The following is a 25,960-nucleotide window of genomic DNA, read 5'->3' on the forward strand; positions in this document are numbered from 1 at the left end:
TATTTTTTTTTTTTTTACTATTATTATGTATAATGAAGTTAAGGAACTAAGCCAAACCAAGTCAGATAGCTCATGGCACTGTGACCTACAAGTACTTCATGACCCACATTTGAGCTGACCACTAAGAAATCTTGCCATTAAATTTGCTTTTGATAATATGAAAGGCAAGTATTTATTGGTATATAGTAATATACTCTGGAATGAAATAGCAGAAGCAAAAGCAAAACCAGAGTTATTTAAAATTCTATTTCTATTTCCATTGTTTATTTTAATATGACTAAATAAAAGCCATGCCATTTTTCTTAAATCTACAGTTTTGTAGCATGACTAAATAGCTTAACTACCTACATTTAAATGTCCACCTTTCGACACACTGAATATAAGCAGAGCAAAACACAGATGAAGGCATCATAGTTACCCTGGATTTGAAAATTACTGCTCAAATAATAAATTCCTTCATGCACCCACATGCATTTGAAGTTTATCAAATGATATAAAGCAACACTAATGATTAGAGGAATTAAATGCATTTCAAACACTGCTGAAACTGCAGAGTTTCCATTAATGTACAGCCCTTGCAACTGTCCCTGATACTGAAATCAGACTAAAAATGAAGAGATACTAGATATCCTTTGTTCATATATTTATGAAAGCCAAGATGACATCTATTTGATTTATTAGTCAAAATAATTGAGCATGTATTTTGGCATTAATATTAGTATATTTCAATGGGATTTTGCTAAGCAGATATGGTGCTGAAATGCAAGTCTAACACCTTGCAACAAATTCTTCCCATTTTGCTCTGATTTTCAAACATCATGATTGAAAGATATTCCTTAGGGTGGGAAAGACAGTCAGACTGACGCTTTTTCTCTGGATTAGTGGGCTTACTGCCTTTGCTCCATATTGATGTTGTGCAAGAAGGAATAGCAAATTATCTCAATCTTTAGATTTCCAAAATAGTAAGAAAAATTTCAGAAGGTGCTTTTTTTGTTGTTGTTTTTGTTTGTTTGCTTGTTTTCAAGTACATCGCACTTGGTCTTAAGCTCAGAAAATCTTGACCTGCTTCAGTATAGAAATAACTTTTCTTCATAAAATGCACAGGAGCACAGAATTCTACATTCATCACTAAATTATAGGAGCTTTGATGAAAACTCCATAAATAAAGAACCACTGACAGTATTTACCCAAACATTAAACAAAACAAAGAAGTTAAAGAAAAATGTATCACACGTTTGCAACAACAACAAAAAAAAGCATTTCTAAGTTTGCTTACTTTTCAGTTATTGAGTAAAATAATTCAGTTATAGTTTTCCAATGGAAGCATACAGAACAAAATATTTCAATTCCCAAAGCAAAGAGCTAATTTGCAGAACTTGGGCAAACAGGGTTCCCACTTCATTTCAGAAAAAAACACCACTTGGGTTTGGTTCTTCATATTTCTTCTATTGTACTTCTCTATGGTTTAAGAATTGATTATAGCCATTTCCTATAAGTTCAGCTACGTTTTTCACCATTAATAATGCAGCTTGTAGAATTTGAAATAAATGCATTTATTTTCACTCTTGATATCCATCTTGGACTGAAAATTACAACTAAAAATGAAATAGATTTATTATTTTGAGGAAAATACCCAGATTTTTCTTCAGTTTGATGCAATGTATTTATAGGATGAATAATAATACTCTTTTCCAAATTATTCTACCATGACACTCAATCCAGTCAAGCAGCAAGAGAAAGTTAAACCAAATGTAAATACGCAAAAATTGCATTCTACCCAGAATAAGATAACTATTACCCCTTCACTTTGGCAGGTAACAAAAAATCTTTAGTGATCATCAGTCTTACATTTCAGCTGAAAGATACCTTGGCAACACAGATTATTCTGAGTTACTATACCCAAGTGCATGTTTATGAAGTACTCTGACAGGAGGCAGGCATCTGTTTTATGTCTAAACCAAGGCAATTTAGTTAGGTATTTTTCCATACGAGTAAAACTGATTCAATTACAGTAGTAACCACCTAAGATCATTCTCTTCAGTACATAACTTTTACTGGCATATCATACAACTTGGCAATATTCTTACAGGTAAAAGCAGTAAACACTGAAGACCTCTAAAATGCAGTTTCTTTTTGCAATGAACAAGAAGTATATGATTTCTCATCATGATAATGATGAGATTTCATCTAAAAGTAACAATCACAATTCAAGCATTTTATCCAACTTCAAAAAAGGGGTTTCAACAACTTTGAAACATATCACAAAACTACTTACAGTGACTTCTACAATCTGCTTCAGAAGTACTGGAAGAAACAAGTATGACTCTTTACGAAACAGATGATAATTCAAGAAAATCTAATTTTAAAAGAATGAAAACATAGCAACTGACATAAATGAATAACCAATGTTAAATGTTATCATTTTGAACAGAATGTTTCTTGTGAAATACAGCATGAGTGTAAACCATTAATTCTGCCTTCATTCCAGCTAGTTTGGAAAAGAATTGCATATTGCTCTAAAAAATATGATCCCTGTCATAACAGATGCTAAATAACAATATCATTCTACATTTACATAAGATCTTCCTGCCAGGGATGAAGATGAAGATAATCTCAAAGCTATTTCTAAGTATTATCTAAACTAAGCCTGATCACAGCCCTGCAAGGGCAGTTGTAGGGTTATTGTATTCTCTGTATTCATGAACAGACAAGAACAAGCAGGTTTATGTCCCAAGAGATCAACGTGAGTTAGTGAGTTGCCAGGAATACCACTCTAGAGCCCTAACTCTTATTTTTGCTCTCACAGCTGGATAATTAAACTATTATATTGTGGTGAATTCATCCAATTGCAGAAATACAAGAATTATGAACCAGCACAGATGTTCAGAAAGTTACAGAAAGGCTTTCATTAATAACAATTAATAATGTAGATGATGAGTAGAGAGGAAATTAATGTAGACCTGACCTCCTTTCCCACTTCATGTCCCTTCTACTGTGATAAGCATAGTTTGCCACTGACAATTACAAACTAGCTCTGAAGAGATGGTCTCTCCAATGCTTAGGAATATATGATTTTTAATACTAGGATTCATTCAATTTCTTGATGTTAGCAGCTAAATAATTTTGTTATGATCCTTTTCTATCAGAGTTCAAAACATTAAACAAAGCAGATAAGTACCCTCAGTTTCATGCTACACTTGGGGACAATGAGCCAATGAAGCAAAATGACTTGATCACTCCCAGCCACTGCTGGGAATGAACCAAAGGAAACTTAAGATGAAGACAAAAATGTGAACAAACTTTACTCATCCATGTCCCTTGTGGCACAAATGGCCTTCTCTAACCAAGATAATTCTATGATTCTATGTGGGTAAAAAAAAAAAAAAAAAAAAATGAATAAAGGAAAAATAAATAAAATTTAAATGAGAAAAGAGCCATGTTGGTAAGCTCTGCATTCAGAGGAAGAGCATTCACTGCAATTAACAGCAACCAGGGCTAGTGTTGGACTTGATGCACACACCCTTAGCACAGGGAGCAGGCGTGAGAGGTGAAATGAGAAGAAAGGATCTTGTATCACCTACTAATTACAACCTAAAAGAGCTTTGAATATAATAGGCTATTAGCCTCATTCCAGCTTTCACAGGCTGTACCTGCACATGTTATACCAATTTTTCTAGATAGTTCCACAACCCTCCACCCCTCTCCATGTTATGTTTGTGTTTCACTCATTCATTCTTTCAAATTTCATTCAATTTAAAACAATAGCATGGCATCAGCTATTAAATTTCCTTACTTTTTGTCTTTTCAGATAATTCTGTTCTATTTTATACTTTTTACAATTCCTTTATGTCTGTATCTCCAAGGCTTTTGGTATTTTTGTTTCCTTTTGTATTTATTTTTTTAAACATACAGATGCTCAGGTTGCTATTTTAGAAAGTGTTTATATGCACTAGGAACATAAATCACACAGCAATCATCAAGTACTAGGTATTTAAGCTTTTTTTTTTTTTTTTTTTTTTCTGACAATCTTACCCCTTCAACCTTCAAACACCCTGATTGGTCATCACACCAGTCTCTTTTTTTAAGTATGAATACATCATATTTTCTTAAATTCCACATGCACACAGTGAATAGAAGGCAATCACCTCAGCCTTTTTAAAACAAGTTGGTAGACCTTAAGTGACTTTCTCTGTTCTTTTATGTTTAAACCAAATAAATAAGAGCATTTTCTGATGTTTCCCTTTCATTAAAGTCTGTCCAAACAAAGGAAAAGAGAGCACATACAACAACAACAGCAAAATACATGAAAGCCACTATAAGGTTTTGCCACAAAAATATGATGTTGCAGTTGTGGAAGAAAGGAGAACGTGTACCAAGAGAGGAAATACAGATATTTACTTGCATGCATAACTCAGTCACACTCAGGGGAAATTAAAAACAATTGTGGCTGCAGAAAGACCAGATCTGAGGGCAACTGCGAAGAGTCAAGATGCCTCTGCAAAAAGGCCCTACAAAAGACCTTCTAATTAACGTTGAGTCTTAGGGTACATTACACCTTTTGACTGGATTCTCTTTAAGCCTCAACACTCATTGTTACATTCCTTTGCACTACCCTGTCACAGATTGTAAGTGCAAAGGCTTTTTGTAGGTTCAGGGCAGGAATGAACAGATACAGATGTTCTTCACACAGAGGAAATGAAAACCACGCAGAAAAGTACCTCCATTTTGCACCAAAACAGTGTCCCTCCACAGCTAATCTGAGGAAAGGCTGATATGGAAACAACTGGTAATAAATCAGAATTGATCTCTCACTCCAGTAACATAAAGACAAACATGACTTTTAGAGCTTTTAAAAGTACTTCTGAGCTGTAACATATTTTTGCTGCAATAATAAAAAGTCAGGCTGTCAAAATAATTGAATACCAGTAGTTCCATGGTAGTTTTGCTCTGAGAAATATTGTCATTTCTAAGTTCTTCTATGGACTGCTGGGCTCTTGCATATTGCAGACTTTTTGCTCTCCCTCTGTTAGGCTAAGAGGATCATTTTCAGAACTTCATTTTAACTCAGAGTAGTATTACACAGCCAGTAGCTTTTTATCCATTTAGAATTATGCTACTTTTCATTTTTGGAACTGTGTAATATTCTGCATTTAACATCCAAAGAAAGAGTTAAGCCTTCCTACATTAACCACCTAATCCCAAATTAGCAAATTAGGGATCAAAAGTGATCTGTACTATACCAATTTGGTCATTTTAGCCATCTTCTAATTTAGTCATTTTTCCCATTTCTTTGCCTTGTGGTGTCTTTTGCGTGATATGGTAGCTATCTCCACACATGTGGATTACACCCCAATTTGGTCAGTGTGCTGAACATATTGAAGTGAAAGCTTTTGCATATATATGAAATGTACATTTTAAAAGAAAAAAAAAAGTAGTAATGTATACTAACAATCATAATTTCCATGTAAGGTCTCAAACATGTTCTGAGTGATAATTATGCCGATTTTACTGAAAGGAAAATCAAGGCACAAAGCAGTTATATGATTTATTCAAAGTCACTTGGGAAATGTGTATCAAAATGGAACTGAACTTGAGTTGCCTGATGGCACCCAAGATATCTGCTGGCAATAACACAGCACTGACAGGAGACTCATGCTTTTCTGTAGTGGCAGGTGGAAACACAGCAGGATACTCCTAAGCATCTAACATGGCACTGGATACTTCCGTTTTGCATACTTGTACATAAACCTAAGTATGTACTTCTATTTATAAACCAAAATTGCTTTCTAGGCCTTCCATGCCAACTCTGATTTATTACATAGGAAACACTATTTCCAATATGATCTTAATTTTTCATCACTCGGCTAGTATTCAGAACTTAAGAGTTCCTCACTTGCAGTACAAAACTTCTAGAAATCAAGTAAAGTGGACTGAGAAACAACCTTTTCTGGTCATGTCAATATACGAGGGTGCCTAACAAATATGAAGTCTTCAGAGACATTTTCTGGCAACAGAGGTTTTTCAATTATATCTCCTGGAGTTCTATGCATTGCAAATGCTTCTCTTCCTTCTTTTGAATTTCTAACAGCACAAGCTTTTGGCTCCATTTCCAGAGTAGTCGTGCCAAATTACACTCTGAGAGAACCTCAGGTTAAGCTATTCAAGATGATAATGTAAACACAAGATCTTAACTCGTTTTTCCATTTAGGCTGGTATAATTCAGGTAAATCTAAATGAAACACATGAAACAGTAGCCAAACAAATTACAGAAAATAGCATAACAGTTAATTTTGCATGGAATTTGGCTTACTCAGCTCTGCTTAATATGGGAACCACTGACCCTATAGTATTAGTATCAGTATTTCAAACAGATGACCAGTATAGGGACATATTTTAGATTGGGTTCCAATCAAAACCTCACTGTTCAAGTCACAGTTTCACCTATTTTTGAAACATCCCCTCTGCAGGAACATGTTCTTGGTAGCCTTCTCCGCCCATGACAGTTCATGTCAGTGGCCTCATGGAACCACCCTACTCCCAGTCTGTCCTTGCTCCACCAGTCACAGCTGACAGGTAATACTTTACTTTGTACAATATAGCATCAGCCATTTCTCAAATTATCTTCTCTAGAGCTTTCTAATTTATTTATTTCAGATTCTTACAGCAGTTACACCTTACACCTTTTTCTATTTGGGTAACTTATAATCTCAGTTAGCTTTCTTAGTAAGACAAATGTCAAATAATTTTAGAAATAAAATACATGAGTAGAATTGTGCAGCCTTCACTATCATGTTCATAAGCACTGTCATGTCACCATATCATTACTGTACATTGGAAAACAAGTTGAAGGACTCCTCCACACCAGTATAAAATTAGCTTTCAACATTTAAGTATATGAGAAATTAGAAAATATTTCTTTTATAGTAAATATCTTCTGTAGCATAGCTCCTATTTATTCTTAGAAAATAACATTTTCTCCTGTGAAACAGAATGTATATTATTTAGAGAAAAACAAAAGAGAGAAATAAGCAGCATATCCTTACCCTCCGGACATCTTTGCCAAATGTTTCACTGTAGCTAGTGCCCAGTATTTCAAATTGAACATAGGGGTTGGCGCCATCTTCTCTAAACTCCATAACACCAGTAAGCCCGGTTATATGGCCCTAGGGAAACAATTTGCAAAAACTTTAGAATAGAACAAATTTGCCTTTATAAACACTCCTTTCTACTAAAGATATGCCAAATCTGCTTTGAAAAATTTTACAGTGAAATCTAAATGTAGCAATTACATGTTCTTCCATAGTTCCAACAGTGCCAGACAAACTTACACGTATTTTCTGAGGAAATATCTCTTCACTAACATATCCACTGTACATCTTGTCAAAAAGTCGTCAGGTCTTTTTCTCCAATAGTGACAGACACCAAAGAAAAGGAGGACCTTGGTGGAACATGAAACAATGGCCTTTCAGTGTAACTGATGGCGGTGGGTTGAGTCTGGTGTTGAATTTAAAGGCATGAAAATGCAAGCCCAGCAGAAAGAGTAATGCCTTCTGTGCTTCCAAAAGAGGCATGAGGAAAAGGTCAAATTTTAAGTACTATTTTGAGTACTCTCTGTAAAAGTATCACGAAGGGCTTTTGGGGGTTTGTAGCAGTAAAGCTTGAAATGACACTAAACTTTGAGTTAATTTATCAACAAAAGATGGTGTCATTAAGATTGGTCAGAGCATAACACAACACTTTAATGAAATTGCATCATTTTGTTAGAGCAAAAATATTTCATCGATATATATGAGTAAACAGGTTGTTTCTTTTCACAAATAATTGCTAAAGTTATCATAGGATAAAATTAGTACTTTTTTCCACTAGTATTTGTGATCAAATATCTTCTGTATAAGAGGCTACCATGCATATATAAAGCCATAGTACTGTCCGTATCTGAGTAATTCAACATGCTGCAAGACAGCGTAATTGCTAGTGACAACTTAGCTAAATCACATTGCATTTGCTCTGGGCTACAGCGCATAAATGGATAGTTACCAATGCTCAACTAACTTACGAAGCTAGTTGAGCTGCAGTAAATTGAACCTAAATCTTAAACCTTATCATTGGCTGGCCCCTCAAGCTCCTTAAGTTCTTTTGAGGAAATTATTCCGACAAATGCACACATCCATCTGTATGACTGCTTCTAATCACATTACCTCCACAGAAGGTAGCTATGATAGCAACAGAAGTAAAACACATATCACTGGAACAACACTGCAGTGTGTGTAATTTGTTTGTAATAAATCATTGGCTTGTTTAATAACAGTAGATCATTTCTAGTAGTTGTAAATCACTTGCTTCTAATAAATCAAAGAGAAGTTAAATAGAGGTCAAAAACCTCTTAAACAGTTAATCTCAAGTAGAACTGGAACAATTCTTTCAATTGCTCAAACAACTGTGGTTTGTCTATTCTCACCTTCTTAATAGTCTCTAGCATGGATCGTCCTCCATTCCAAGGTTTGGTGGATTTCCTCATGCAATTCAAACTTGCCATGCTGTGCCATTTCCTGTCCTCCAGTTTTCTGTGGAAAGCATTGGCTAGCATGAGCACACTGTCATACAGGTACAGGTTGGAAACCTGCAAACAATAATAAGAATGAGCCTCTCTGTTTATTTAAGCATTGTTTAAAAGAAACTGTAAAAACAAGCAAACAAACAAAAATAAAAGCAAAAAGACAAAAATTACTATCTAGGCATGTTTGAGATCTTCAACAGTTAAGACAATTCAGATAAACACCAGTGCTTACTCCCACCTTCTCTTTTCAGCTTGGCTCTTCTGGCCAAGGGACTCTGGTGTACTTGCTTTACCTGTGCATTACCTACCCTACTGCAATGCAGTGCTGTAAAGATGTAAAAGATTGAAGCTCAAACATAAACTGAAGCTCTAGAAGAAGTACAGCTATCTATCAATAAAAGACAAAGATTACTACTTTGTCAGTCATTTCAGCAAGGAGAAAATTATGGAACTGAATTAAGCTCTTAGTCTTTTTCTCATTTGTGCAATCTTGGTAATTTCTGGCACAGCAAAATATAATACTAATGCATCAGTTTTGTACGGAGGGAAGAGAAAGAGCAGCATTATTTTGGTATCATCATCTCTCCACCAAATCTAAAGGAGACTGGTCACTGTTCTACTTTCTCAGGAAGGATTTATTTCAGCCTCCCTATTCTCCTTATGTGAGAGATAACAGCAGCAATAATTGACAACAAAGTTTCTAGTAAGAACAACGTACTAGTAACATCCAAGCATTCCTTTTCCAGAATTTTCCAAACCAAGAAACAGCCATGGATACAAAATCAGATCTTTGACACGTGGCAGTATCCACTGTAGGTGGTAAAAATTTAGCAGTGGAAGTTGTCAAGGAGATGGTGTTTGAAAAAAAAAAAAAAATAAATGAATAGGTGCTCTCCACCTGTTTGCAGCATTTACAGACACTCTTCAAACCAATGCACAGATTCAGGGGTCTCGATTTACTCTTTACTAAACTCAAACTACCAGGTAGCATTATGTGCCAGACATGTTTTTTGTTCTTTGTTTTTTTTTGATATGCATCTAGCTTTAGCCCTGGCGATCCATGAATTTGCCACTAAGCATTTGGATTTCTCTAATTCACCACAGATGATGGTGCCTGTTGAACTTAATGCAGATGGATACTTCCTATAAAACATCACTCAGCTGTAAAGCTTAAACACATAATACTGTTGCATCAGTATCTAAAAGTAAACTTCTGATACTGTGTTAAGATCATAATGTTAAGACATAAAATGTTCCATGTAATCTGGAGATCAACATAAATTGAGAACTTTGGGAAGTTTTCTGGCATAAATTAATCTGACCTAAATATCTTAACAAATTTGTAAACAAAAATTCATTTTGGAACAATTGCAACAGGAAGAAAATACACACAAAAATATTGAGGATACCCACGTATTTAAGTGACTATACACAAACAGGGATCTTAATGCAAAACCCATGAAATACTATCACTGAGAATCTCACCCGCTTGGTATAGCTACTTTTAATGTCATCATCTTGCCTTCCTTTTCTCTCTAGACTTAATGGGAAAAAAAAAAAAGGAAAAAAAAAAAAAAAAGCCCACATTCCTTATATTCACCACTTGCTCTTGTTAGTCCTTTTCCTTTTCAAAGAGTTTCCAAAGCAGCTAATTTCCAGATCTCCTCTTTTTAAGAAAAGTATGTACTTAAAGAGTTAATATGAGCTCCAGCAAGTAAGCTGCTAGTTTTGTTAAGTCTCTTTTGCTCTACTGCATTTGTCTCCCTACTCCACAGATATTTTCCAAACAACTTTCAAATAAAGCAACCAAGCACATCCTTATTATTCAATAGGGCACTTTTCTAGTCTCCATTAAACAATCAAAAACAACAACAATAACAAAAAAAAAACTTGCTTAGAAGTACATTTTACATATAAGGAAAAATGAGGTTTCTTACATGCTATTAGAAACAGGATCCTCTTCACTCCCACTGAATTTGATTAAACCCACCCTTTTAACTGACAACTTATTGTCAATTTGCTGTGGAACAGCCACAAAGCAGAAATGCTTTGTATTTTCACAGTTTGACACTGTCCTTTTCCAGCTCTCGGAAAATGGAGCCTCATTCCTGAAAACAGTTTGCTAGTAGAGAGTTTTAAGGTAAAATACAAGATGAACTTGGGTGCAGTGCTTTCCTTTTCTTATCTACTTTTTATGATGCAATTATCCATGTATAATGTACTAAAAGCTTGAGAGATATTTTTGACATATTTTTGACTATTTTAGCGACCTTGCATGCAACTCAAATACTCCATGCTGTATAGCAAAACAAAACAATCACTTCACACAGAATCACACACAGAATTATAGGGGTTGGAAGGGACCTCAAGAGCTCATTGGGTCCAAGCCCCATCAGCCCTGAGATACTATACCACCTACCACAAGCAACACCACACTTGTGTGATCCCTATTGGTCTCTTGGTGGGGACTTTTGGGGTGAGTTTCCTGCTTTTGAGGAGGGGAACAAGGATGACATGGGTGCCAACCTACTTGTTTACCAACCTAGCCCGTATATTTTAGTTAGTCCCATAATGGATTTTGTTTCACTACTGTTTTCTTTTCTTCATCTGAACGAATGATATATAAGTGACAGCACGAAAGGGTCTGCACAAGAGGAGTTTCACACTACCTCCTTCCTTCTGTCATGAATCTATGCAGCAAGGAAGAAATAAATTTTGCAGGGGACACAGCAAGTTACTATTTTTTGTCATGGAAAGACTACTCTGCGCATCATGCTGTGCACACTGATCCACTGGTATTTTGCCACTCCAGTTCCACTGCAAAAATTAGTATACGGTACTATTTAGTATCAACAAAGTACTTTTTCTCATATAATCATACTCTAAGTATTAGTCAATACTGACATGCATGCATTTGTAAGTTTTAATTTTTATTTTACCCATTGCTCACTGATGGGTCAATGTCCAATGGAAAAGTTGAATTTTATTCACATAATTAAGAATTCTTTTTAGAATACAAACAGAATTATGGTTCCAGTTCTAATCTGATGCCTGAGTAGTTTTGTAAGAGCACAGCTGAACAGGAGCATCCTTCAAATCTACTTTCTGCCTGAATTCATTACTATGTATATATTTTTGTGTAGAAAAATGTTACTGAATTCAAGACACAGATTCTGGCCTGATCTCACATTAAATCCAGTGCTACAATAATTTCCTTTATTTTCTATGATATTCTATTTAATACAGCAACAATTCCACAGGCTTTCACTGCTTCTTCAAAGCAAGGTAGTCATAATAACCTTGCTCACAACATGCTCCTACTAAGTTGAACACTTAAATCTCTTTCAATAGCACCATCAGTCACTGTATTTTAGAACAGACTAGACTAAAATAGTTCAGTTGGAAGGGATTGTCAAAGATTACCAAGTCCAACTGCCTGACCACTTGGAGGCTCACCAAAAGTTACAGCATGTTACTGAGGCATTGTCCAAATACCTGTTAACATTTACAGGAACAGGGCACCATCCATCTTGCTGGGAAGCCTGTACCACTGTTTAACCACCTTCGTGGTAAAGAAATTTTTCCTAATGTTCAGTCTGAGCCTCCCTTGCTTCAGGTTTGCCATCGGTGACCAGGGAGTAGAGACCAGCACCTCCCTCTGTGCTTCCCTTCCTCAGGGAGTTGCAGAGAGCAGTGAGGTTGCCTCCCAGCCTTCTCTTCTCCAGACTAGAAGACTACTGTAGAAGAAAAATGTTTTCCACAAAGTCTCTCCACAATATCACAAGTTTGCTACAATTTCCTGAATACTCATTTTGCAAAATGAAAAAGGGTTGATTGGACAAAGCCTGTATGCACTTGTTACTGCCAGTGCACACATATTTCAATTTCCGGCTTTCAAACCCTACCTGCATATAAAAATGACCCATGAAGGAATTTGTGAAACAACCAAGGGATCAGCTATGCCCTGTTTCCACCAGTGCTGTCTCTGACATAAGAAAACAGTAAATTTGAAAATCAGTCTTCAAGCAGCTATTCAGAATTGATAGCAAAGCAAGGGAGAAGAAAAAATAAGTCCATGGATTTGACTCCTTTGGGTTTTCCAAGCTCTGTAGCATTTCTTATTTCCCTTACTTACATATTCTCAGGGGGAGCAGAGGAGGAACAGACATGTATCTGCCTGCAGGGATGCCCCTTGATATAACAAAAATTCCTAGAGTAGAACAAAGTGTTTCATTTCTGTCCTGTTTGGAGAAAGAAACTATAATTTTCAGTTCCTCCTTCACTTGATTGCTGAGAGTTGTAAGAGCTAGAAGTAATATTACTAAATGCTTTCTGACCTATCTGCTATAAGAATGATGTTGACTGCTTTACAAACATATGAAAGAGTTTGCTCTGTACGTGAGTAACTTTAGGTATGTTCTGCTATATATTCTAGAAATTACTTCAGGAACATTTTGGATCCTATTGGGAACCTTTATTTCACGATGAAGAAAAGAGCTGCCATGAACTAGTCAAACAGAGCAGAAATTTTCAGTATGAGAATGGAAATCTTTCCCTATTTACATTACTAAATGTGATTTTAAAGAGGTTTCCATGTGAGTTCTGCAAGATTTTCCAGAGTGAATTTAAAGTTAAATATGAAGATTGCTTTTAGCTCCTTCAAAAGCCCTAATCACAGGCAAGTGCTCTTCGGGGAAGAACAGCAAGCCACAAAGACTGACCCCAACTTCTGAGTTACCAGCAGAGACAGAAGTCCAGCCAGACAAGACCACTGAAGAAATCAGCTGGGAAGACAAGCAGGCACCCAGATGTCACTGCTTCAAAAACTTACTCCCAAACTCTGCATCTGTATCCTGCTGCTGCCAAAATCACCCTGTGAGTGGCCACAGCAGTCAGTTCCAAGGATGAAGCAGATGGAAGATGAGCTCAGACTGAGCACAGCCTGCCAGCAGCAGAAATGCTCACCGCCTGGGGAGTGATATCATTGTGTTTGCGTATGCACACATCAGCACGCACTAAAACTGTGTTTCAGCTTTCAGAGTTCAAGTACTGACAAACATAGTTAGGCACTCATGTCTCTAATGACAGGATGCATCTTGCTACGAGTAGTAAAGATCAACAGTTTGATTACTTATGGTATAACAGCACACTCACAAGGATATTGTTAGGACAGAGACACTAACAACTTGACCCATTTCGTTTTCTTAAATTAGTTTGCAGAGCCCATTGTAGACTTTGTGTGAATGCCTGTTTTAAATCCATGCTTTGCTGCTCATGGAGAACAAAATCACAGCCGGCAGTCTGGCATTCATGAGAAAACCAGAGTCAAAAAGCAAACTTTCATTAAAGACTCAAATGTCAGCTTTAAACTTCCAAAGGGCTATTTATTATCATTGAGGCAAACAGAAGCCTGAATAAAATTTTCATGAAACGACAGAAAAACAGACCACAGTAGTATATTTAGTCAAGCCCTCCAATGTTAAGGAAATTAACTGGCATACTATTTAGTGATTTGTCCAGTTTTGTTTAGTTTTAAGTGTCAAACAATGGGGCTTTTGAAGATTCCTTTGGAAGCCTACACTATTAGAATTTTTCTTTTCTTTTTTTTTTTTTTTTAAATAAATAATAAACATTCTTTACTTCTTTTTTAATTTTCTCCTTTTTACTGAGTTATCTATCTCACACCACTCTTCTCCTTACATACAGTTTCTGTTCTTGGAATGTTCACTGTCCTTCAGCTAGCTACTATGAGTATTTCTCTTAATCATATGTGTTTTCATACTCAATATGTTTTCTAACAACATGTTAGCACTAAGGCCTGGATTACAGTGTAAAACTCAAACTTGTCAGCTGAAGGACATTGGCTTTGTTCCCCAGACATCTCAAGAATTTGGCACAGCCAACACTCACTGTCCAGGGAGACATTTGATAAGGCATACTGAGAACAACAGAATAAGACAGCAGGACAGGAGGTAATACTAGAATTGGAAAAATAGAGTGTAAGATGATAATTTTACCCTCCATTATATATAAACAAATATGGGTTCCTTGTGTTGCTCAGGGGGAGGAGGTAGAAGAGAGTGGATGGGGGGGAAGGTGTTCCTAGTTTGCTTTTAATTTCTTACTGTTCTAGTCTGCCAGCAATAGTCAATAAATTAGATTAATCACCCTACATTGAGTTTGTTCTGCCCATGACAGTAATTGGTGAGTGATCTCCTTGTCCTTATCTCAACCCTTGAGCTTGGAAAACAGTAATTTCTTTCTTCCCCTCATCCTTTGAGGACAGAGAGTGAGGGAGTGGCTATGTGGAGTTTAGCTGCCCAGCAGGGCAAAACCACCACACCTTCAAACCTTCAGGCTGTCACAAAATTGCACTTGGTCAGAGGGAGGGTGTCCTTTTCTTTAAAAAATATTATTTTTTTAAGCCCATACTTCTGCTAACACACCTAAAGACATGCTATAGGGTTTGAGAGAAAGATATCCCATGCAATGGGTGCTGAAGTCAGTTCAAGACTAATTTTCATTCATGCAGTGCTAAGAAAACAGCTTCTACTGTGATTGAACATCTGGCCAATAGTCCAAACTAAGCTTTGCTAAAGAGACATGCAAATATATGTTTATAATGAAAAGAAAAATGTGGCTCATTAATCCTTTATGACAGAAAGTATATTTTTTAATAGGGCTCAATCAATATTTATTGCTCCCAGTAGCACTTAACAGTTGTGTGATAACAGCAGTATAAATAGGTCAAACGACAGTCAGGCTATTTTGTCGGATAAAATTGCAGGATCAGGCCCTTAAGTTTATGAAGCCAAACACTGGGAAACAAACAAACAAACACCTCCAATGCATAGTGGCTAAATTGCAGCAATTCCTGAAAGGAAAACAGTTCAAAAACAAAAATGTAGCTCTGAAGAAGCAACTGCTAAGAGATGCCTACAAAGTTGTCTGATGGTCTAGTCTTCAGCGGATGAAGTTTTTACATGGAAAGAAGAGCTGATGTTTCAAGGAATACCCTCTCACACTTCTTAACATCTTCTCTTTAAATACGTCAAAGCAATGCCTGGAATAGTTCTTCAGTAGAGAGGCGGGACTCTGAATCCTTTGAGGAATAACTTATTTTTGTGACACAGTTTGCTGGAGTTTTCTTCTTTTTGCTTTTCTAATCTTACTATATATATTCAGACCATGCTAAATAACTCCAGATATCCTGCATTCCTGTAATGTGTTTTACATCCTTACAACCTATGTGGCTCTCACATAGATTGAATTTATCAACTGTCTAAATAGTAAATAAGGGAAGAAGGAAACTGTAAAGGAAATCACTTTTCTAAAGAGAAATATTTCCTTAAAAACGTAACCATAAAACAAAACAAAACAAACAAACAACAACAACAACAAAAAACAACCATAAAAACGTAACCATAAAAAACACAAAACGTAAACGTATCTTTGTCAAAAATTAAGTCTGTAGACAAGCTCCAAAGCTAATGTTCAAAAAGAAAGAGTTTGAAAAGAAGATTCTGCATTCAAATTCTTAAAATTGAATGTATAAAAACTATGTCTGAAATCATCTTAACAGTTTAATAGTAGTTATCTTGCCAAACACATTCAAATGCCGCATAGGAATACATACATACAAGGCATAGAGGATTAACTGGATTAGTCTTTAAATCCCAACATGCCTCAGTATTCTTTCTCCAGACAAGGCAATACTGACAATGCTGATGGCCCAAACCACACGATACTCATCATCAGTGGAAGACAACAAGTGCTACACTTAATAAAAAGTAGAAGAGATGGACACAGAAAATCATTTATGAAGAATAAGACCAAGATTAATATAGTCCTGTGAATTCAAATAAAATGACCCAGACAGAAAACCTTATAAATACTTTTCTCCAGTTGAAGCAGAAACTCAGCTGGGCATATTATATGTGCAAGAAATAAGGGTATGAGCAAAATTTTGACAAGTGGGTTGATGGAGTAAGATTGGATTTCCACAAAACATTCAGAACAGATGAGTTTTTGGATGAGCTTGCAGAACAGGCTGATCTTTAAAAGCCTTGTCAGAATGCCAAACTGGGATGATCACCCACTGAAAAACAACTTTCCAGGATGTGGTAGTAAAGACACTGAGAACAAAACCATGCCAACAAGATTTTCATTAATTTAGCCAGAACAAAGTTAATAATCCATGATGTAAATGTTTCTTTCTTTACTAGCTTGTTAAAAAAAGCTGAATTCTCCCCTATAAAATGTTACAGCTAGAGGCTGACAGAGATCAGCTTATTCTTCTTCAAAGTCATTAAATAAATAATTAACCAACAATAGCTGGTAAGTAACCTTGACAACAAAGAATTATTAATATGAAATTGCCCAAGGGAGCATGAGCCAGGGATTTCCAAACTGTGGTGTTAATCAAACTACTTCAAAGCAATGCAAGGACTCAGTGCCAGCAGGCGGTCAGTGCCTCTGGTGGATTCATACAGCCCGACACAGAGCTAGGAGCTACTGCAGCCTCTGGTAACAGGGGTAATTTAGTGATGTACTTCTTTACAGTAAAAGGTCAAAACAATTTTTTAAGCAAGAAAAGGGAAACAGAAGATTGGAAGTACCTGAATTGCAGGACCATTAATAATAGGCCAGTCATACTTAGAAATGAATATGAGCTCTATACCCACAAGGTGTTACATAAGATGTTTTGGCAAAGTCTATGAAAAAATGCAGATATGCTTTAGATATAGCAGTATATGATAAAAACATCCTATATTCAACTTGTAGAAACTTAAAAATAACATAAGATTACTGAGTGTGGTTAATCTGAGAGACTGGTAATAGTGAATACTGTCCTTCATTTTTCTTAGTATTCCTTTTCAGTGTAGCTGGATGTGAAAGTTATGGAATCAAGTTCCACAATATTAACTATATACCTCTGCACCTTTCTTGTTTCTAAGTTCCTTGAGAAGGAACTAATGGGTAAAGAATAACATTACTGTTCCATTCTCTTAATAACTGTTTCTAAGGCAGTATAATATTTCCGAAGGACAGAAAATCTGAATGCTGAAGATGTTTTGCTTCTCAAAACGCACACTTGTGAAGCAGTAGGAAGAGTATTTAGATTCCTAAAGAGTCCTTTGTCAGTGAACTTCAGTAATAGGGCGTGAGGCTATTCATGCTAGCAAACCAATTACTGGTTTAGCAAATAACTTCCTCAGAGAGGTGTCTGCCAGCCCTTCAGATGAGTCTCTGAATTACATTATGCATAAACCAGCATAGACAGAAATACTCAGAATCCTGTCATAATGCAAGATTGTTCCCCAATGAGTGATTTGTTGGTGCAGGATAGATAATTTTTTCAACATGCTAGAAATTGCTTTGATCCTCTGAAACGAGTGGCCTTTGTTCTCATTACAGTATACCTCAAAGTTGCTAACAAAGATCAAACGTGTCTTTTTCTTTCAAATACCAAGATAAGCAGAGACTTTCCCTACACAGAAAGAGCAGACCAGTGCTCAGAGAGACAGTGCATGTTATGGGCATTTCCTAAAGTCTGCTCCCAAACCCACTCTGACCTGAGTCAGGCAGAGGTTCTCTTTAAGGAGGAAATGCCCTTCCTTAAAGGTTTCAGTTCCTACAGCTAAAACCTTTTTTAGTAGGGCCTAAACAAGTACAACATACATCTGCATCCATGTTACTTAAAAAAAAAAAAGAAAAAAAAAAAAAAAAAACACTTCTCCCTATGCATCTCTCTCCCTTCCTCTCCTGATTTCCTGTAAGCCTCACACCTTGCTCTGCAGAAGCTCTTCCAAACCAGAGAGTGAGTTAACCCCTGGGAAGAGCCCTTTTCCTGACCATGCTGCAGAAGCCCAGACTGCAGACAGCCTCTTCCCCACAGCCTAACCAAGCCCTAAATAGACTCACCCTCACACACAGTACCCATTCTTCCCAACTCACAAGTTTGACATTTGTGTACGCACACCATCTTGGGTTGAGATCAAACTTAAAATAAAAAGGCTGTCACCAAGCTTGTACGCTCAATCTTACTAAAGTTTTCAGTTATATCCAGCAGCTTAAAAAAGTACTACAGACAAAATTCTTAGCCATAACTAAAGTAAACTAGAAACACAGAGAGTCCTATCAAAAGCCTAAGACCCTATTAAAAATTCTTGCATTATCATTGGAAATAGCTACTAAAACTAGGCTAAAGCTGAAATTAATACGAGAAAAATTCTAATAACTGGGACAAATTACCAAGAAATCTTGACATAGTGCCTGCACCAAAGTCAAACCTATTACCAAAATCTGGAACTCAAACTAGCAGTGTCTGTTTCACATGCTCAAACAATCATCACCTGTGAGAGACTTCTGAGACTACTGAAACGGGACAGATTGAGCACATCAGGTGGATTCAGTCCATTTAACTAAATACGAAATGCTCCGCAGTCTAATACTGAACAAAGTTGTTATCCTCCCAGATTAACTCTTTCACATCAGATGTCTAATAGGCATAAATATGATTGTGATACCACAATACTATAATGGCACAGCACAACCTTTTCTTTCTTTCTTTTTTTTTTTTTTTTTCCACATATAAAGAGAATTGTTAAAGCATGACATATCCAAAACCACCTCTGAGTTAGTGCAGCTGCTTTCTAGTACTTAATGGATATAAGATCGTATCTAAGGCACTCATTTCTGGGAAATAAAGAATTAAGTCAGGAAAAGCTGATTAGAAGTTATATGCAGATTTGTCTGCATTAATTTTATTCTTCCTCTGAGGTAATTCAGTCATAGAAAACTATCTCATGTCAAACTCCTAAAACAGACTTCTCTGCTGGGCACAGCTACTGACCTGCAGCATTTGAAGATAGCCTTCTTGGGGATCGCACAGCAGTGAGGATATCCGGTGATTGTTCCTCATGCACCTCTGATTGTTGTCTCTTGAGAGCGGGAAAATTTGCCGGATAACTGTCATCCTCCCCAGAGCACTATGTACCAACTCTAATATTTCATTATCAGTGATTTCCTGTGAATGGAGAAAACAGTCTTTTAAAAATATATACCTGCCTAGACATTTTATATTTATCTTTTATTATTTGATAAATGTTTTTAAATGAACAGTGGAAGAAAAAAAAAGTTACAGATGTGTGTGTTTTGTTTAGGACAAATGTTCATATTTTTTGTTTAATAACAGCATTTTTTAAATGAATCATCTGAAACAAAAGAAAACAGCTTAACACAGTACCATCTATTTTGGCAATACTAACATATTGTGGAGGTAGTTCCTCACAGAGAAGCACCAAGATGGTCTCAATAGGTTTCTAAGTAAAAAACAAGAAAAGTCTTCAAACAAAATGTATACAGAAAGAATGTTGGTTTAACAAAATAGAACCTTACTACATACTCAGACCAAAACAACAAATAGAAAACATTACCATCTTTAGGAAATAGGGCCCCTACATCTGAGAATGTTGCAAGATAATACTTTTCCCATAAAAACAATAAATTATTCAGACTAATCCTTATAATAATGACTCAGGGAAGACTTCTGAGGTTATGAAATCAAAAATATGTGAAAGTTTACGGTAGGGATTGACACATACGAATGTGAATTTCTGCGTACAGAATAATATAGGATAAATAGAATCTTAGAATACCCTGAGTTGGAAGGGACCCAACAAGGACCATCAAGTCCAACTCCTGGTTCACACAGGACCACCCAAAATCAGACCATACATGTGCGAGCCTCGCCCAAATGCTTCTTGAACTCTGACAGGCTTGGTGCAGTGATGGCTTCCCTCGGGAGCCTGTTCCAGTGCCTGACCACCCTCTCTGTGAAGAACCTTTTCCTGACACCCAGCCTCCTCTCAGAGGGACCTTTTCCTGACACCCTCCCCTATCCCAGCTCCGTGCCATTCCCTCGGGTCCTGTCACTGTCCCCAGAGAGCAGAGCTCAGCGCCTGCCCCTCCGCTCCCCTTGTGAGGGAGCTGCAGGCCGCCATCAGGCCTCCCCTCAGCCTGCTCTGTTCCGGACTGAACAAACCAAGGGCCCTCAGCTGCTCCTCATACATCTTGCTCTCTAGACCTTTCACCATCTTCACAGCCCTCCTTTTGTATGATCTGTAGTATTTTTTGTCTGCAGAATCATAGAAAGATATAAGGAAACCTCAAGGTCATGGACAGAGCGTGCATCTACTTACTGCCCTTACATTGCAATTGAAGCCAACTCAACCACATGCTTTTATGTATTCTGTATCTAAACAAACCCTGTAATTTTACCCTAGGAACAAATAGTTTGAAAATCATGGTCTTAGCTGATCTTGAAATCATAACAGTGGTACAGCTTGTGATGGCTATTTCCTACCAGGAGCTCACCATGGGAAATGACAGGCGGTTGCACCAGACTGCATTTGTTCCCTCAGGTGCACCCTTCTTGAGGAACTGCTTGACATCCAAGCTCCATACCACTGCCACCAGCAGCTTTGCAAGTCACATCAGCCCATCTCAAGCACAGGTTGTCTGCAATCTGCAGATCTGGGCCACCCCACTGCCAAGGTCACACAGGGCCTCTCTCAGAAGGCTGCCAACAATTCGTATTACTGTACTTCTCCGTTTTGTCACCACAGCCCACACCTTGTGATGTGTCATCAGCAAAAGTGAACTTGACTCTGTACTTTTAACATTCAAGAAAAAATATTTTATTTTATTGCCATTTGCTCTGTCAAGCTGTGAGTGAAATGACCGTGGGGTTGTTATAATTACTTGTTACGGTTGACTAGTATTGTAACTTTGGCTCAATTTAGTTTTTCTTTGCTGATTTTCCCATCATTTTTTGGGAACATGAATTTTTAACTTCATAGAGGGTAACATTCGTTGTATTAATGATAGACCAACTGGTGCTGAAAAACAGAAATAAATATATTCCAAAAGAAGCCAAAGATTTTGAGTCTTAATAGAAAATTCAGGGCTTTGCCTGTTGCCTTGCAGGGGGTCACTGCAGGAGACCCCTGAGCTCTAGAAGAGTCCTTCAGAGAGCGGCCTTCGATTCTCCTTCTCTGGGGCTGAGGGTGTTAATGCCACAAAAGATGTCAAAGTTTCTGCCACCGCGGTCTGAGGGGGAAAGAGGTTTGCGGGATACCTTAAACTCATAACCCTCTAGGTTGCATCCCTTGACTGGCAAACTGAGACTGACTGGAATCAGAAGATAGCTTTTGAGAAAAAGTCCATGAATCATCCAAAACTTCAGTTCAACATGTGCCACATGTCTGGGAGAGCCTAGTCACTGTACAGTCAAAGAAGGAAACAGGTAGGCCTTTCTAGGCCTACCACAGGCTGACTCCAGCCAGGGTGGTGGTACAGCCACGTGGCTGTAGGGGCACCTACAAAGCAATTGTGGGGCACCTGGGGTGGCTTCATGAGTGGGACAGTGAGGCTGAGTGCCTGAAATGTGGAGGGGAGCAGGTGACTACCATCCTTCACCAGAGCGGCCCAGCTGTGCTTCCCTGGCCTAGTGGCATGGCTGCAGCCCTTCACCTTGCATGGTGTCAGTAGGCCCCAAGGAGTCATTTATAGGAAAACCATAGTTCTGGCTTAGCAGCACGTGAAATTTTAAATGTCACATGTAGAAAGGTCACCTGTGTGTTGACTGTGATAAATACAGAGAAAACAAACAAACAAGAAAACTGAAATCCAAGAAAGAAGAAATAAATATATGTGAAGTTGGTTCTTACATTTATATCCATTAGGGTAACAGCATGTATTTAATAAATAGTTTTAAGTCACAGAGGAAAAAACATTTCTCACTGATCTTATAATTAAACTCTACTCATCTAGTTATTTGTTTAAAAATTACATTTTTTTCTTTCTTGTGCATCATAGGAAAATTCTCTTCACAATGTGAAACAGAAAACTAAGAAAATCATTTAAAACCATCCTACCATCCTAGAGCTTTTTTTTTTTTTTTTTCCAAACAAATGTACCCCAATTTTCCAATCTTAGTCATGGATCGTTGCACATCACAAGACAGCACACTAATTACTTTCTGTACTAGGTGTGAACACTGCCTTCTAAATAGTACTTATGAATTGGTTTGGCCATGCAAGCTCTCCTCACCAAATTCCATACTAAATGCCCACTTTCAGACTTTAGCGAACCCATGATGTTATTACTTCAACAGGGGTAAATCCTTACTTAATAGTGTCGTTTGCTTGGTTCTGGGATGTTTTAAGGAAGAAAAATTGCCCTTCATCTCAAATAGCAATTTGCAGTCAGGCCTGTAAATACTGAATTTCTTGAATGAGGATGAAGAGAGAGCACTTTTCCCAGGAATAAAAGATGTTCTTATATGTGTGTCCTTATGCTGTATTTCCCCTTCATTAAGGGAAAGACTTTGGATAGACCAAATATTTTAGGGAACACTTCAATAGTTTGGTAGGCATACATAAGTGTAAATCTGACTATTAGTTCTCACCACCCAACTCAACATTGAAAAGGTATTCCTTTAAATATTATTTTCTGTTAACGTGACATATTAATGGCAAAGTTCACTCTTCAAGAATTTGTAGCATTAATTTATCTATTTGCTAACCTATATTGGTCACTTGGGGGAATTCATTTATCTATTTATTTATCTGCACAAAAAGAACTTCAGTTAGTTCTTAATACCTATCTATATTGCTCAGGGGAATATTTAAATCTGCCCTAGTTGTGCCCAACTATCATAACACAAATTGCAAAATGAGACAATTATGTTTCACATTACAATCTCTATTTTCTTAGAGGTAATGACAGAATAATATAAATTTTAATGGCATTAATAATTTAAAGAACAAAAAGAGAATTCCAGAAAGAATATCCCTGAGAAAGCTGGAGGATTAAACTGAATGGCAATGAGAACAAGCATGCTCATGGAGACAAAGCTGCAGATACATGCAGAATTTTTGCATTAGGATCAACACTATTTAATAGATTATTCTTGCTCCTCTCAATGCATTACATACATCTATAAATGGATGCTTGTTCAGTAGTTGAAAATTCAGAAAATATCCTTCACAATAAACAGTTTTCAAGACATTTGTGACAGCTCACTCTGTAGATAGATTTATTCAACCTTAACATTATTCTGCGTTCCCTGCATCCTGCATGAACAGACATACACACACACATATATATAGGTTAATCCTTTAAGTCGTGGACATTTTTCATATCACAGAAAACATTCTAATACAAACCTGCCCAACTGCCATCCTTGTCCTCCCACACATCTGACATTGGCTCACTTCTTTTCCTTTAACCCAATGCCCCTAAAAATCCCTACAGGATTATAATTTCATTGAATTAGCTTTATTTTTTGTTAGACTCTTCAGTGGGTGCCCAGAAGTCTGTCTCAAATCATAGTGAGTGCCTATACAGTAAAAGATCCTCTGATTTAAGAAAACATCATTCCATAATAAAAAGTAATTATCTCAGGGAAAAAAAAAAAAAAAAAGCATGCAAAATGACAGCTATTAAAAACTAGACAAAACATAAATTGCCATTGATTTTAATGTGTATTTCACTGACAAAAGAACTCATAACAACATGCTCATCTAACCTTGCTTCTGACTAAACTGTTTCAATGTAATTCAGTAGCAAGAGAATTAGGTAAATTCTGAACCCTACAAATTACTTTGAGCAGGATGCAGGTGCATATGCAGTCAAGTTTCGTACACACACATCTATATTTCAGGCATATAAGAAAATTATACATTTTTGGGGAAAAAAGTCTGTAGTACCATAGCATTCAAAAGATTTCTATGGGCAAGTAGTAAATATACATTACTGGAATAAAACTGGAATAAATTTAGACATGTAAATTATTAAGTCTTGCAAAGAAATGTGTAATTTGCTAGATCTTTAAAAAATCCAGTTTTCTAGTATTCTAATTCTTTTTTTTAAACTGTGCATTTTTGTATCATTTTAAAAGATTATGCGTATCTTAGAATGCTTGCCCTACTTTCATTTTGAAGTATTGTTAAAAATTCTGCCTTATTCAAACAAAGTAAGGCACAGGAATGCATAAAAGATTTATCTTCTTATTATCAGAATAAATACCAGAATCATCACATACAGAGATTCTCTAAAAGAATATGTGGAACTTCCTTCCATATAGACAGAAAGATTGAGTAGAATTTCAGACAGTCCTGGTTCTACCTAAGTAAAAGTGAAACCATAACTATTTTCAATTATGACTATAATTAGTTGTAGTTATAAAGTTAAAAAAATAAAAGTTATTATATAATTATATGCAGTATATTTGCAGTCAGACTGTGGGTCTGAATGTTGGTTACTCATAGGGCATGACATAGGCATTTCTAGCCAATTTAAAAAAAAAAAAAAAATCCAAAGAAAAGTGAAGAACACTGCATTCATAAGGGATTTTTCTTCTGAAGTCAAAAGTTTCCCCAAGATTACTCTACAAGCCCTGCACTAGGAAGGCACTCTTCATCACACACAACCTAACATCTTTCTACATGCTACCCTTGGGGAAAAAAGAGAGATAAAGTAGCTTGCTGAGACACACTTTATTTGATAATTGCTATGCTATTTTCTGCTTATTTTTCTCAATCTTTGAAAAATATTTTATAGAGATCTTGACATCATTATTTTCTTCTAGAAGTGCCCGGATGATGACCAAGAAGCCATTTGATTCTGAAAGAAAAGGGATGACTAACTGCAGAAATACTAGGTATGTCGTATGTGGTAAAAGGAGAGAGAACTATTGGCAGAAGCAATGGAGCTGCAGGGTAGAAATGGAAAGCAAGAAATACGTCACACCAGGACAGAGACAATGGAACACTTTCTCAACCCTCATATAACAAACTGCCTCTTACAGACAGGGTGGTGAAAACAGACCTATAAAACAGCAGACATGAGAAAATTGAGCAAAAGTCCAGTGAAGGATTAGAAGAAGCACATTTTGAGCAAATGCTCTGAAAGTGGAGGGGGAAAAGCATTAATAAAACAGAAACTTTATCTGTACTTCATTGTCTTATCACCTGGGTTGAGTTTGGGAAAGCTTTATTTAATTGTTGAAGCTCTAGAATACAGGTGCTAGCAGAACCACCACCATCATTCAGAATGTGTCAACGGCCCAGAAAGGAAGAATAAGGTGAACTGTTTTCTGAACTTTGACTCATGTTCAAGTGAATGTGGTTACCCAAACCTTTTGGATAACATTATCTTAACACAGGTTGGATTTCCTAAAGTCCTTTTAACACTCTAAGTTCCTACAATTTCTTGCCACAAATGAAACCTGTGATCTTATGTTTTCAAATCATTTTATTACTACTCCTGCAGAAATTACAAGGCATTTTCTTCCTATTTCTTTTCTCCCTTCTCATCCTCAACTCTGAGTACTTC

The 25,960-nt window shown here is 36.7% G+C and overlaps 1 protein-coding gene across 11 annotated transcripts in view; it reads right to left on the reverse strand.

Annotated features, from left to right (window-relative positions):
• The window catches only part of GRID1 (glutamate ionotropic receptor delta type subunit 1), a 584,921-nt gene that overhangs the window by 89,689 nt on the left and 469,272 nt on the right, over positions 1–25,960 (reverse strand). For 9 of the 11 annotated variants that reach the window (XM_038181269.2, XM_038181267.2, XM_038181268.2 and 6 more), the window contains 4 exons: positions 19,828–19,881; positions 19,413–19,586; positions 8,459–8,620; positions 7,044–7,163 (listed from right to left, as the gene is read on the reverse strand). In XM_038181269.2, the coding sequence (XP_038037197.1) occupies positions 7,044–7,163; positions 8,459–8,620; positions 19,413–19,586; positions 19,828–19,881 (510 nt within the window). The remainder of the gene's footprint in view (positions 1–7,043; positions 7,164–8,458; positions 8,621–19,412; positions 19,587–19,827; positions 19,882–25,960) is intronic. The other 2 variants (XM_038181263.2, XM_038181265.2) reach the window with 1 other exon arrangement.

Source organism: Anas platyrhynchos, chromosome 6, assembly GCF_047663525.1.
Source record: "Anas platyrhynchos isolate ZD024472 breed Pekin duck chromosome 6, IASCAAS_PekinDuck_T2T, whole genome shotgun sequence".
Lineage (NCBI taxonomy): Eukaryota > Metazoa > Chordata > Aves > Anseriformes > Anatidae > Anas > Anas platyrhynchos.